Below are 14,939 nucleotides of genomic sequence, written 5' to 3'. Positions count from 1 at the left end.
TAGTAACAATAGTATTATTATTATTATTATTATTATTATTATTATTATTTGTTATTTATACCCCACCCACCTGGCGGCAGGGTACAAAGCTGCTGTCTTGATTGCCTCTGAGCCGAGAATCCCAGAGAACTCTGCACATGCCCTGGACCATCCGGATTCTGGGAGGGAGGGAGAGTGGCTAGCTGGCTGTGCTCAGCTTTCGAAGGGTTAAATCGAACAGAGCTGGAGTCCTAGAGAGGACAGGAAGTAGAGAAAGGGGGCAGGTCCTCCAGAGCAGAATCCCCTCCTTCCCAGTCCCTTCGGGTCTCCTCCACGTGCTGCCTCGGTTTCCCTCCTGGGAAGAATCCGGTGAGTCTCCTCTCTCTTCCCCCTTGGGTGTCTGGGGGAGAACGGGGTCCCAGGGCTGCAGGGAGGGTGTTCTGCTTCTGAATTGGGAGACCCCCAAGTCCTGCTACCCCCATTCCTCTCTGCCAAGCCAGGGAGGGGGCGAGTTTCCAGGAGGTCTGCAGCTCTGTTGTTCCTTTGCATCCAGGCGCTGCTTCTTCTTTGGGTCTGAGGGGTAGGGCATGCCCAGAATCCCCCTTGCAATGGGGGAGCCCCTGCCAGGCCCCCCTCCAGATCAGATCAGGTCTCCAGCCCAGAGCCTCAAGGGAAGCCTCTCTGGGCAGGTCCTTTTCTCCGTGGAGAGAAAAGGAGAGAGCGAGGGGGCTGAGTTGGCTGCACTCCGCCTGCCAGGGTTCAAAGAAGCTGAGCTGCATTTCTTGAGAGGAGAGGACGGAAAGCCACTTTAAGGACCCCAAGATCTTGTCCTTAGGGGGATGAGGCAATGCAAGGAGGAGAAGGAGAGGGATCTGGGTGGCAGGTCTGCAAACTTTTCTCTTCTCTGATCCCAGAGTTGAGCTTTCAGGGTATTGGAAAACAATGGAGTTTGGAGAGACCTTTCTGAAGGGAATTAAGACAATCTATACAGAACACATGGCAAGTGTGATTGTGAATAATACTCTTTTAGAAAAATGTAAGATACAGAAGGGGACATGTCCTCCTTCCCGCTATTGTTTATACTAGCCCTAGAAGTATTAGCATGAAGAATAAGGAAAAATCCAGATATAAAAGGAGGTCAGGGTGGGGCAACAAAACTACAAACTGAAGGCCTCTGCAGATGATGTGGCATTATGGAACCTCTTCGTAGTGTCTTAGAAGCAATAAGGCTGTTTGGAAATGCTGCAGGTTTTAGAATAAATAGGGGGGAAACTAAGGTGTGAGTGAAAAACATGGATGTGCAGTCAAAAAATGAATTTCAGAGAGAGGGATTGGTGATAAAGAATAAAGTGAAATAGATTGGAGTAACCTTAACAGAAACAACAACAACCCTAATATATTTCAAGATAATTATGTTAAAATATGGAAGAAGAAGAAGAAGAAGAAGAAGAAGAAGAAGAAGAAGAAGAAGAAGAAGAAGGGAAAATTGAAACATGGGGAAGAATGGAACACTCTGATGGGAAGAATGTCTGTTATAAAAATGAATTTTTACCAAAATGATTGCTGCCATCCAAGAAGGCTGAGCAGCCGGAGCATCAGAGTGGCCTTGCTGAGAGCCTCATGCTCCTCCTGGGGCTGTCCTCCCACAAGAGCAAATTTTCCCGCAGCCCAGACCCCAAAGGAGTCCCTTCGATCGGCCTCTCCGGCGCAGGACCAGGGCAGCGCAGCGGGAGGGGTGCCCTGTCTCCAGGGACCAAGGAGCAGGCGGAGGTGGGGGCTGCACAGGCAAGCAGAGCCATGGGATGCTTCCTAGCTCAGGATCTGCTCCCCCCCCCTTTGCTCGCCAAAGACTGGAGCCCATCCTTGAGGGCGTCTCTCAGCTGGCGAGGAAAGACCCCTGCTGCCAGAATCCCTCTGGAGAGAAGCTTCTGCCAGACAGAGCAGACCAGACTCAGCTCCATCAAGCCTTCCTGCATTGCAGGGGGTTGGACAAGATGACCCTTGTTCTCTCCTAGAATGACCCCACTCTCCATTCTCTTGCTGACTCTCCTGCAAGACAAAAGATGCAGCCTATGCTCTCTCCCTCTGGGCCCCCATGGAGCCTTTCCCCTTCACCCCCCTCTCTGGCTCCAATACTTCCCTGCTGGTCCCCTCTGGGATTATGGGAATAGGGTTTCCCATAATACATCTCCAGAAGCATCCTCAAGACATGATAGATCTGTCACAGAAAAGTTGTAGTCTCAGGTAGAACCTGAGCTCCAGGCTTGGCCCCACTCATGGAGCAGGATCTCACCGGTCATGGGGGATTATGGTGGGCTCACTCACCTTTCCCCTTATGCCTCACTTCCCTGGGTCCTAAATGCCATTGGAACTGAGAAGATTGATACAACAAGGTGACTTCTTATGAATTTATAAAGTTTAACAATATATAGCTGTTTCAAAGTATGGATCCAAGGGTATGTGGCAGAATAGTAGTGGGGAACCCCCATCTCCCTTGCGGTTAATCTGGATAAGATTTGGGCTCCTTGGGGCAGAACCCTTGCCACAGATAGAGGAGGGGGGAGGGGGCAACCCCTTGAGCGCTGGCGCAGAAGCGGGAAAACTGCAGGAAGGGAGAGGGAGGGGTGCCCTCAACTTGCCAAAGGTTAAAAGCTGCAGAGAGGACAGGAAGGGGGAGTGAAGGTTCTCCATGGCTAAATTCCCTCCCTCCCACATCCCTTCCTACAAGCAGAGAGGAGGAGGCTGCTTGCTTTTCTCTCCTTCGCAAAACTTCCTTGGTGCCCCTCCTGGAATCTGGCGAGTCTCCTCTCTCGTCCCCCTGAGGGTGCAATGGGGAGAAGGGGGTCCCAGGGGTCCAGGGAGGGTGAAAGGCGTCCCTGTTCAGATCTTGCACGTGGGGGGAGACCTCCATCAGGGAGCAGAGGGTCCTCCCTTGTCCTCTCTGCCAAGCCAGGGAGTGGGGGCACCTACATGTAATAACTACTGGTCTGTTTTCTGCCTATGCTCTGGGGTTGCAGTTTTCAGGCTTGGGGACAGGATGGTGACTGGTTTTTGCACCAAGTCCATAAGCCCCACTGAGTCCAAGGGGATTTACTCTCAGGTCACCACCAAAACTACTGGAAGGGTTTACAAATGGGACTTGTGTTGGGAAGGGGCTGCCCCATTTGTGCTTCTCCAAGGGCAGGAGAATCCATGCAGAGCCTCTGAGGCTCCCTTTGCTTCTTCCTCTCTCCCAGGACCCTGCAGCTTGTTTTGGCTCCTCGACTCCTCAGGAAAGAGACGGATCCTGCAAAGCTAGTGAGGATGGAAGGGGGAAGATGGACGGTGGACCTGGTCAGGTTGTCTCCCGCATCCTTCCCCACTACCTCTGAGCATTCCCTCCCAGGGACCTCCGAGAGATCTGGTGAGTCCCAGGGGAGTGGAGATGGGGACATGGATGGATGGAGCCGGAGAGGTATTGGGGCTTGCTCAGCTTGGGGGTGGGGGGAGGCAGGCAGGCAGATGGCGATGGAGAAAGGGAGCACCTTTTCAGGCTCCCCCACCTACCTGCCTGCCTGTGCCTTTGTCATGTGCAGGCAATTTGAGCTAGGAATACATCACAGCTCCCCGGCCACCGCAATGGTTGTCAGCAGTATGCTGATGGCACTCAGCTCTCTTTCTCCTTGACATCTGCAGGTGAAGCAGTGGAAGTGCTGGACCAGTTTCTTGTCTTGATAATGGACTGGATGAGAGTTAACAAACTGAAGCTCAATCCAGATAAGACTGAGGCTCCGTTAGTGGGTGGCTCCCTAGACCAGATGGCTGGGAGGTCACCTGCTCTTGATGGGGTTTCACCTCCTCTGAAAGAGCAGGACTTCCAGAGCAGTGCGCTCAGCGAATGGGTGAGGGACTGCGCTCCTGGAGACTCGGGGCAGACCCAACACTGGAGAGAAATTACGGAGCAACGGAAGGCGTAGGTTTCCCCGACCTCAGGGGGGGATCCTGAGGACTGAGCCCAAAGCGGTGCATTAAGGGGTTTCCCCAAGTCCAAGCTCAAGCTTCACCCTTATTAAAAAACATATTGTAGTGGAGACAGAGCGGGGAGAACCCCAGCGCAACCGGACAGAACCGCTCTCTGGCGTGATCGCCTTAGAATCCACTAAGTTAAAGATTGATATAAAAGAGGGAGCACACCCCCGGGACTATTTTTCAACAGAAACAATGCCGCAAGACGTAGTGGAACATAAGGTGGGGGTACGGTGGGAATAAAGGCTTAATAACAGAGCGAAAGCTTCAGAAATTAAAAGGGGTCCAATCCCCACAACACTGATAATAACTGATATCCCGTTTCACGAGGGGCTTTTAAAAGATTTGTGCAACACACCAAGTTCTAATGACCTGCAATTGAGACCATTCGACCTTCCGTCTACCCCTAAATAGTAACAATCCCCAATCAGAAAGCATTTAAGACAAAAGCTCAAAGCCCTGGACAAAGTTAAAGCTGAGAAACTGTCTGAACGCTTAAAACTAAGAAGGAACTTTGTTGTTGTTGTTTAGTCGTTTAGTCATGTTTGACTCTTCGTGACCCCATGGACCAGAGCACGCCAGGCACTCGTGTCTTCCACTGCCTCCCGCAGTTTGGTCAGACTCATGTTCGTCGCTTCGAGAACACTGTCCAACCATCTCGTCCTCTATCGCCCCCTTCTCCTAGTGCCCTCCATCTTTCCCAACATCAAGGTCTTTTCCAAGGATTCTTCTCTTCTCATGAGGTGGCCAAAGTATTGGAGCCTCAGCTTCAGGATCTGTCCTTTCAGTGAGCACTCAGGGCTGATTTCCTTCAGAATGGAAAAGTTTGATCTTCTTGCAGCCCATGGGACTCTCAAGAGTCTCCTCCAGAACCATAATTCAAAAGCATCAATTCTTTGGCTATCAGCCTTCTTTATGGTCCAGCTCTCACTTCCATACATCACTACTGGGAAACCCATAGCTTGAACTATATGGGCCTTTGTAGGCAAGGTGGTGTCTCTGCTTTTTAAGATGCTGTCTAGGTTTGTCATTGCTTTTCTCCCAAGAAGCAGGGACAAAGTCCTTGAGTGGCATCATTATTTTGGTCATGATAAAATAAAAGCGCACAAGGGCTTCCTGAATCACCACGTGAGGAAGGCTTTATTTGACGTCTGGGAAATGAATAAATTAATAGTTGTAATTTAAAAACACCTGGTGGCTATCACCTATAGAGTCAAATGCCACCCATAGAAATAATATGACTAACAACTGGTTAACTTACAGAGATTTGGTGAATGAGATAAGCTGTTGTCCCAAACTTAAAGAATTTGACGAACTTAAGCAAATTGGGGTGAACTGACTAGAGTACTTTCAGCTTAAAGCAACATTTGAAAAAGACAAAACCCTAAAAAAGGATTTGACAACATAATATCAACCTTAGAAAAAGAAGTCTTAAATAACAATCAGAAGACTCTCTCTAAAATGTATAAGATGTTACAGAATGGACAATCAAAAAATGAGGAAAAGGGAAATTATTGATATATATATATATATATATATATATATATATATATATATATATATATATATACACACACACACACACACACACACACACACACACGCTGACCCGGCCACGCGTTGCTGTGGTTCTTTCCTGTGATCCCCACCCCCCACCCTGTCATGATCCATGACGTATCCTGCCCCTCCTCCCTCCACCCTGGCTCCTCCCTGTGTTTCCGTAGGATACCCTTCCCACTGTTGTCCCTGGGGAGTGTTGGCCCCTCCCCCCTGTATCTCCATACCTTGGCCCCCACCCTTCGAAAAGGAATTGTTAGGTTCTGGGTTCTATTTCCCAGCATGCACTTTTGTCTGAACCCTCTGCTGTTCCTGGGGAGTGTTGGCCCCTACCCCCGGTATCTTCCCATCCTTAGAGAAGGAGCTGTCAGTTTCTGGGTTCCATTTCCCAGTATTTGCTTTTGTCTGAGCCCTCTGTTGTCCCCTCCCCCCTGTATCTCCATACATTGGCCCCTGCGAACGAATCGCGAACATTTCTATATATTTAGATTAAGGATAGGGGATGATGATGTGCCCTGGGACCCAGATAACTACTTAAAGAATCCCAACCGGGGGGGATCAAATAGCGAAGCCCCATAGCCCCGTAGCAACAGACAGGCCCAGACAGAAGGAGGGGGGTCATATGGGCCACTTGGGGCGGGCCTCCGAATCTAAAGGGGGCCTCGGCCAGCATATTCACAATCAGTAAAATGAGAAAAGTAACAAAAGGGTTAAAAAAGGGCCACATTATCTACCTGGCCCGGGCAAGGGGAAGGTAGGGGATTGTAAATGGGGTGGGGGGTGGCCACTGCAAATATCTGAGGACTTAAACTGGGGAGAGAAAGTGAATGGGTTTTTAAACAATAAGTTGTTTCTCCTAAAATAAGACATTTGTGCAATATAAGTCATACCCCGAAAATAAGACATAGTGATAGGCGCAGTTCTGGAGGGCCCCAAGGAAGAGGTAAGGCTGGACGCGTAATGAAAAATAAGACATCCCCTGAAAATAAGCTACATCAGCCCATGACCTATTTGGGCTCCTCCTCCCCCCACCTCCCACCCAGGGCTCCATTTGGGATAGTATTTAATGGGCTGTAGACCTGAGGCCTAGTATGTAAAATGGAGCCAAGGCCTCCTGTTTTACAGGATCTCGTGGCAGAGGCGGGGTTTGTGGGTGTGGTGTGTTGTGGCTATTCCCTGTGAATGGCCCCATGTGTCCCGATCCATGATCTATTCAGTTTGTTCCCCCCCCCATGACCGGTGTGGTAGTGTTGCTAAATGGTAAAGTAAAAAACCCTTGCCGTGCAGGGGCCTACATAAATCAAAGGCTGTGCTGTGGCCTGTGCCACCCACCCACCCCCCAGGCAGGCTCCGACCTCCACTTGGCAATGTTGGTTTTTTGGTGGAGGTTTTTTTGGGGGAGGGTTAGTGGTGCTAAATGGTAAAGTAAAAACCCCTTGCCATGCCCCCAAGTGTGTTGTTGTGGGTCCCCCCCCCCCCGGGCCTGTCAGGGCCTACATTAAACAAAGGCCTAATGGCCGCCTTGGGGGATTTCAAGTTGCTTGGTTGATGATGATGTCATTTGGTTTGTGGGTGTGGCTTAGATTTCACAGGAAGGGAGGGGGTGGAGGAGGGTACTACGCCACTTGAGGGCGCTGTTTGACTTGGTGGAAAAGCAGGTCTGCACCTGGGCAGGTGTGCGATTTGAGGGATTTTTGCCCCCAACAACGCTCTAGGAGTGGCCTGGATCGTTGTGTCAAAATTTCAGGACAATCGGTCAGGAGGTTACGGAGAAAAGTGTCAAACGGAATTTCATGATTTTGACATTTTTATGTGTGTGTGTGTGTGTGTGTGTAAATGTAAATGTAAAATGGCCATGTTTGTTTGTCTCCACTTTTCACCAAAACCGCTTGACCGATTGCATTCAAATTTGAACACGTCACATGCGAATACACGAGTAACCACATACCGTTTGAGTAGACAGACATCACAACTGCGCCAGATAAAACCCCCAAACCCCATGTTCCATAACACACCATTCAGCCAAAAGTGCATACTGGGAAATAGAAGCCAGAAGCTGTGTCTCACAGGGTAGGGCAGATCGTCAAGTCAGGAACCAATATGCTATAACTGCCACAACAGCCATTCCTCCACAAAGCGCCACGCCGGGATCCTGCCCCTAGCCACCCATGTTCCACCGTCAGAGACAGGCCGCGCCGAAAACCAAGCCACGCCACACCGTTCCTGTCCCCTTCCCTCTCCAAAACACCTCAGCTCAGGTTTGCAGGGAATGGAGGTGGGGACTCACCTGCATTGCGGGTGGGGGCAGGATGGGGTCAGTTGGGTCATGGGTTGGCACGGGGTGAGGTGGGAGGAATCATAGGGATGAGCCAAAAAACCAAGCCCCGCCCCGCCGTTACCATGCGCTTACACGCCCTCCCCGTCCAAAATACAAAATGGCATCTGTGGCATCATGGTTTCCATAGGAAAGGCCCAGTATAGGGTTGCCAGACTCAATAGAGGACAGGACTACTGTGCCTTTAATACAGTGGTACTATTACTTCCCTTGATCTAGACCAGTGTTTCTCAACCAGTGTGCCTCCAGATGTTTTGGGACTACAACTCCCATCATTCCTGACCACTGGTCTTGCTAGCTAGGGATGATGGGAGTTGTAGTCCCAAAACATCTGGAGGCACACTGGTTGAGAAACACTGATCTAGACGCTATACTCCTATTGATGCAGCACAGAATTGCATTGGCTTTTTTAGCTGCTGCATCACACTGTTGACCCATGTCAAGTTTGTGGTCTACCAGGACTCCTAGATCCTTTTTACATGTACTGCTCTCAAGCCACAAGTTCCCTATATGTTAGCCAATTGTCTTTCATGTTGTTTCTATGGATATTTGGAATAACTTTTTATTGCTTTTAAAAACAAGGATCATAGCAATAATAAATGATACAAATATCATAATAAATGATACAAATATGTAGACTCAGTCTTCTCATGTCATTTGTATATCTCAAAAATAGCAGAATAAATTTGCAGGAATATCTATAAAAGGCATGTCCAACACGTCGATCGCAATCGATCCGTTGGTCGCGGGATGAATGTTTCTAGATTGCGGCCTTCCCTCTGCCTGAGGGACTGTTGCAACTCTGCATGTGTGCCCAGTCAGGGAAGCAACCAAGAAGCTCCTCTCACAGGAGGGGATGTTTTGCTGCTGTGTATGCCTGGCGCGTCAGGGGAAGCAACCGGCATCAGGGGAAGCAGTTGGAGTGCCCCCTGCCCCCTCAGAAAAATCAGCCAGTGCACGGCCACCTACCCTACACCCATCCCTGGGTGGTAGAACAATGGCAGTTTCTTTATTGGATCATAGATCACAGCCTACTTCAAGTTGGACATGCCTGATCTATAATATGGGGTTCATCATTAGTAGTCAATGTATGAGTTCCGGGTTCATGAAATGGTTTAAACTGAAACAAAAAGGGGAAACAGCAGAGAACACTGAACATCACATAGCCGAATGCCTAGTCAGGAGCTCTTGTGGCTGTTGTGCTTAGATTAAATGTGAGTCATAGTCATTTTCCCAGGTCTCCTCATGAACATGGGAGGGGGGTTCAAAGTGAAGAAGGTGATTTACATATAAATTTAAAATTAGACCAACCAGACTGAGGAAACTGCTGATGGGGCGTGTGCAGGTGAAGATTTTGCTGTTTGTTTCACAGACGAGGCATGTACGTTGCTGGATCCTGACCAGAGAGCTCTGCATAAGGAAGCCAAGCAGGAGAATCGTGGGATCATGGACCCTCTTGGTAAAACTCTCCATTGAATCATAAGATCAGTCTTGAAACTCCATGCATACCTCTGTGATGAACCTCCATTATTTGGATGGAGACCAACAGCATCTGGGATGCTAAAATCCCCACCGTGAACCCTGAATGGAGGGATATCAACTATTTCCTCTGTGAATTTTCTTTCTCTAGTTATGCCTTTTAAAGCAATGACCAGACTTGTCTGAACCTCCCTGGCCTTTTTAAATGTCTGCCTCAGAGCTTTAAGGGAAATTGAATTAAATTCTGTCAGGTTTGTTGTTTTTCCTTCTGTTTGCATTTGATTGACCAAAGAGATGACTGACCTGTGAGATGGAGTGGATTCCAGGATTGAGCCAAACAAAATTTATCCCTGATAAAGACCAAGCAATATGTCAGTAAATACCAGCCAACAAAGGCAGTGAAAACTATAGAAAGGCCCCACATCTAACTATTTTTAGTTCCTCCTCTTTCACAAGCATTCATTAACGTTGTTCAATAATCTGGTGCTCCCATTTCTTCCTGAGGCTCTAATTAGCTTCTTTCTTCGTTGCAGATGGTGATGAATTGGAAGGGAAGAACAAGGGAGACCACAACAGAATCCACATAGCGGAGAAGTCAGATAAATATTCACAGTGTGGAGAGAACATCCGTCAGAGCTCCCAGTCCACCTCCCATCAAATAAAAAGCTTCGTTCAGAGAGAAAGCCTCACTTCACACAAAAGAAAGAGTAGGGAGAAATTATATCAGTGCAGAGAATGTGGAAAGAGCTTCAGTCGGAAGGATGGTCTCACTTCCCATCAAAGAATTCATACAGGGGAGAAACCCTATGAGTGCTTCGAATGTGGAAAGAGCTTTAGTCAGAAGCGGAGTCTAACTTCCCATCAAAGAGTCCATAGAGGGGAGAAACCCTATCAGTGCTTTGAATGTAGAAAGAGCTTCAGTCAAAGCACCGATCTAACTTCCCATCAAAGAATTCATACAGGGCAGAAACCCTATCAGTGCTTCGAATGTGAGAAGAGCTTCAATCAGAAGGATGGTCTCACTTCTCATCAAAGAGTTCATACAGGGGAGAAACCCTATCAGTGCTTGGAATGTGGGAAGAGCTTCAGTCAAAGCGCCCATCTCACTTCCCATCAAAGAATTCATACAGGGGAGAAACACTTTCAGTGCTTCGAATGTGGGAAGAGCTTCAGTCAAAGCGCCCATCTCACTTCCCATCAAAGAATTCATACAGGGGAGAAACACTTTCAGTGCTTCGAATGTGGAAAGAGCTTCAGACAAAGGGGGGGTCTCACTTCCCATCAGAGAATTCATACAGGGGAGAAACCCTATCAGTGCTTCGAATGTGGGAAGAGCTTCAGTCAAAGCGCCCATCTCACTTCCCATCAAAGAATTCATACAGGGGAGAAACACTTTCAGTGCTTCGAATGTGGAAAGAGCTTCAGACACAGGACGAGTCTCACTTCCCATCAAAGAATTCATACAGGGGAGAAACACTTTCAGTGCTTCGAATGTGGGAAGAGCTTCAGTCAAAGCGCCCATCTCACTTCCCATCAAAGAATTCATACAGAGGAGAAACACTTTCAGTGCTTCGAATGTGGAAAGAGCTTCAGACAAAGGGGGGGTCTCACTTCCCATCAGAGAATTCATACAGGGGAGAAACCCTATCAGTGCTTCAAATGTGGAAAGAGCTTCAGTCACAGCACCAATCTAACTTCCCATCAAAGAATTCATACAGGGGAGAAACCCTATCAGTGCTTCGAATGTGGAAAGAGCTTCAGTCACAGAGCCCATCTAACTTCCCATCAAAGAATTCATACAGGGGAGAAACCCTATCAGTGCTTTGAATGTGGAAAGAGCTTCAGTCAAAGCTCCCATCTAAATTCCCATCAAAGAATTCATACAGGGCAGAAACCCTATCAGTGCTTCGAATGTGGAAAGAGCTTCAAACGAAAGGATGGTCTCACTTCCCATCAAAGGGTTCATACAGGAGAGAAACCCTATCAGTGCTTGTAATGTGGAAAGAGCTTCAGTCACAATAAGACTCTCACGTCTCATCAACGAATTCATACAGGGGAGAAACCTTGTCAATGCCATGAGTGTGCAAAGAGTTTTCGTTACAGAAGCCATCTCACTTCTCATCAAAGAATTCATACCAGGAAGAAACCCTATCCGTGCTCAGAATGTGGGATGAGGTTCAATCGAAAGGATATTCTCACTTCCCATCAAAGAACTCATACAGGTCAGAAACCATATCAGTGCTTCGAATGTGGGAAGAGCTTCCAGGAGGGGACCAAGCTCACTTCCCATCAAAAACTTCATACAGAGGGGTAACCCAAAAAGAAAAATAATAAAGCAAAAAATTATTAAGCAACCACAGTTCTATAGAAAAGATAAAGGGGGGAAGAATAACTAAAAATACCTTTTATCACATTTGTATCATATAATATGATTCGTCAACACATAGGAAGGAAGGCTCCCCAGCTCAACCCTGGGTGCCCCCCTCTTCTCCCCATCTCTCACCCTGAGAGATCCTTCCTTCCCTGCTAACCGTACCCCTGGAAATAAGGTCCGAAAGGTGATTTCGGACCGAGAAGTCAGTGGTGTCTGGAAGGAACTCTCAGCACCCCTCGCCAAGAGGCTGGGGGGGGGAGTCCTGGACACTGAGACAAAGAAAAATGACTCACCCAGCAAGAAGCTGCAGCTCCGACGCGACTTTGATGGTAAACTTTCTCTACCTTTAACTGAACCTGCACCGGGGGGGTGGGAAATAGTAAAGAGGGGGGAAAGCAGAAGACATTCCCCCCCCCTCAAAAAAAGCGATAAAAGCAGCAAAAGCCGCTGAAGGGGGGACGGAATAGTGGTGGGAGAAAGCAAAATAAATGGCAAAATAACGCTGCCAGAGGAAAGAACAAAGTGAAAATAAAAGAAATCAAACGTAAGAAAAGTAAATTGAAGCCACCCATATTTCAGCACGATTTAAGTGCATACCATAGAATTGTGCATGGAGACAAGGAAAGCACAGAGACGACTGCTTGGGAGTGGCGGGAGTGGACAACACGGAGAGAGGACAGGATTGGAGATGGAGGGGGAAGCTGGTGAGTTGCAGAGTCAGTGGGGGAAAGTGAAGGGGAAATGTCTGCGAAAATGGCGGGCGCGCCATAGTAGGAATGACTGAGCAAAGAATAAGGGACTAAAGAAGCTGAAAATGAGGAGAATAAGAGACAAGGAGAAGAGAATGAAGAGAAGCCTCAGAGGATTGCACGACAGAGAATAGCGCCACCGTGTGGTGGAGGGGAGAATTGCAGTCTTGTTGAACAAAATTGAAGAAGCTAGGAACTGGAAGTTCACAACAAAGAAGGAACTCTACAATGGACCCTGAAATGGATTTGTGAGAACTTATTTGGAGTCTAAAAGGGGACATTGGAGGTGTGAAGAAAGACTTGGCAGAAATAAAAAAAGGAAATGAGCGAGAGAATAAAAGTACTGGAAGAAAAGGTAGACAAAATGGACTGTAATGAGAAAGAAAAAGGAGAAATGAAAAACCAACTGAAAGAAGTGGAAGAAAGAAACAAAGAAACGGCAAGAGAGGTGCAAGAAATAAAAATGAAAACCCAGTCATTGGAAAACATCATGAAGAAAGCAGCCAAAGAAAAGAAAGAAGGGAGAAGAGAAATGGATAAAGTGAAAAAGGGGATGGAAGAACAAAGAGTAACACAAGAGGCTGCAAATAATGCTCTCGCAATGATGCAGATGCAGCTCCGAGAAAATACGTTCAGATTAAGAAATATACAAGAAAATGAAAACATAGAAAAACGGATAACGGAAGAATTGGCAAGATGGCTGGAAGTAGAAGCTGAAATAGAAGAACAAGTGGAAAGAGCATTCAGGGTAAACTTAAGGAAAGCGAGAGTAAACAATTGGCCAAGAGATTGCTTAGTGACTTCTACCACAAGTTGGGTGAGAGATAAAATTTTACAAACTAAAGGGAAGAAGAAATTGAAAATAGAAGGAGCAGAGATAATATTAAATAAAATTCCACCAAGATTGATTCAAAACAGACAAAATATCATTTTTTAACGAAAGCCTTGAAAATGAAAAGAATTATTTTTCCGCTGGGAGTAACCAGGAGGACTATCTTTCTTCTACAAAGGGAAACAAAGGAAGTTTGAGACTGTGGGAGATGCTGATATCTTCTGGAGGAAATACTGGCAGGAACTGGGAGGCAAAAAAGTTAAAGCAATTGAAGAACAACAGGACAGCAACAATGAGGAGGAAGACAATGCAAGTTCAGCAGAAGAAGAAGAAGACGAAGGAGAAGAAAGGAATAAAGAGACCGAGAGACTTAAAGTGTACATCTTGTCGTAAAAAAAGGAAACTTTTCATTCTATCTCATATTGAATTAGTAAGAGGGGATCTCTTCTCTTTTTAATTTTTACTTTTCATTCTTTCTTACTTTTCCATTTAGCACCAACAGAATAAAAACTAAATTAAAAGTTATTTCAAGATGTTTGATGATGTATGCAATGGTAGCCGGTAGCTAGTCAAATTGATAACATACCAAAATTTAGCAGAAAAAAGAAGCGGGAAATGAAGGGGTTAAATGATGAGAGAATTGATAAAGATTGGAAAATGTTGAAACAATATTTAATGAAACAGGTAGAAAAAGTCAATCTCATAGCAGACGTGTGAAGGGCCCCCAAAGATACCTAAAGGAAAAGAAAAACGCAGTAAAAAGTATGCATTGTAACAAAGATATATAAACCGGAATATAGGGAGGGCTGGAAGTCACGCAAGGTGGGGGTGGGGTGGAGGTATTTTTATGTGTGTGTTCTTCTTTTTTGCTTTTTGTTTGTAAATATTTTGTATTTTGGAAAGGAATAAAAAGTTCTTCCTGATGTTTAGTCGTAATCTCATTTTTTGTAGCTTGAATCCATTGGTTCTGGTCTTAGCTTCTAGAGCAGGAGAAAGCAAGCTTCTTCCATTCTTCATGTGACAGTCCTTTAGATATTTGAAGATGGCTATCATATCTCCTCTCAGGCTGCTCTTTACCAGGCTAAAAATATCCAACCAACATACCCTTCAGCTCTATAATTATATATCCACATAGTCCTGAGTTTGCTGTGACATTAATGCTGCCCATCTTCCTTTAAACTCCACTCATAAACAATAAAACAAAATACAAGCCAAACTGAACCAACGGTCTTTACGAAACCTACAGGAATCAAGATCTGTTGTAAAATGTAATGCAGGAACATCTCCTTGCTAAATAGGGGATGCAATCAGAACCTTAGTTACAGGTAGGTAGCCGTGTTGGTCTGAGTCGAAGCAAAATAAAAAATTTCCTTCAGTAGCACCTTAAAGACCAACTAAGTTTATATTTTGGTATGAGCTTTCGTGTGCATGCACACTTCTTCAGATATCTGAGACTGATATCTGAAGAAGTGTGCATGCACACGAAAGCTCATACCAAAATATAAACTTAGTTGGTCTTTAAGGTGCTACTGAAGGAATCAGAACCTTGTTAAACTTTCACCCTCGCCTCTTGCTCTGGAAGTCAGCTATCTTTCTAATCAGAGGAAATTAAATTAGAGGAGTATCGCT

General features: G+C 46.4%; 1 protein-coding gene across 1 annotated transcript; it reads left to right on the top strand.

Moving 5' to 3' along the window:
* The first annotated feature begins 273 nt into the window (after window positions 1-273).
* Window positions 274-12,459, top strand: LOC132591197 (zinc finger protein OZF-like). Its single transcript, XM_060268437.1, has 4 exons — window positions 274-348; window positions 3,216-3,382; window positions 9,249-9,335; window positions 9,889-12,459. Exons 2-4 carry the CDS (start codon window positions 3,283-3,285, stop codon window positions 11,349-11,351), a joined length of 1,650 nt encoding a protein of 549 aa, XP_060124420.1. The 5' UTR covers window positions 274-348; window positions 3,216-3,282; the 3' UTR covers window positions 11,352-12,459.
* Window positions 12,460-14,939: the final 2,480 nt, after the last annotated feature.

This window comes from Zootoca vivipara, chromosome 15 (genome assembly GCF_963506605.1).
Source record: "Zootoca vivipara chromosome 15, rZooViv1.1, whole genome shotgun sequence".
NCBI lineage: Eukaryota > Metazoa > Chordata > Lepidosauria > Squamata > Lacertidae > Zootoca > Zootoca vivipara.
Note: the sequence above shows the minus strand (reverse complement) of the source record. Positions and strands in the feature narration are given on the sequence as shown.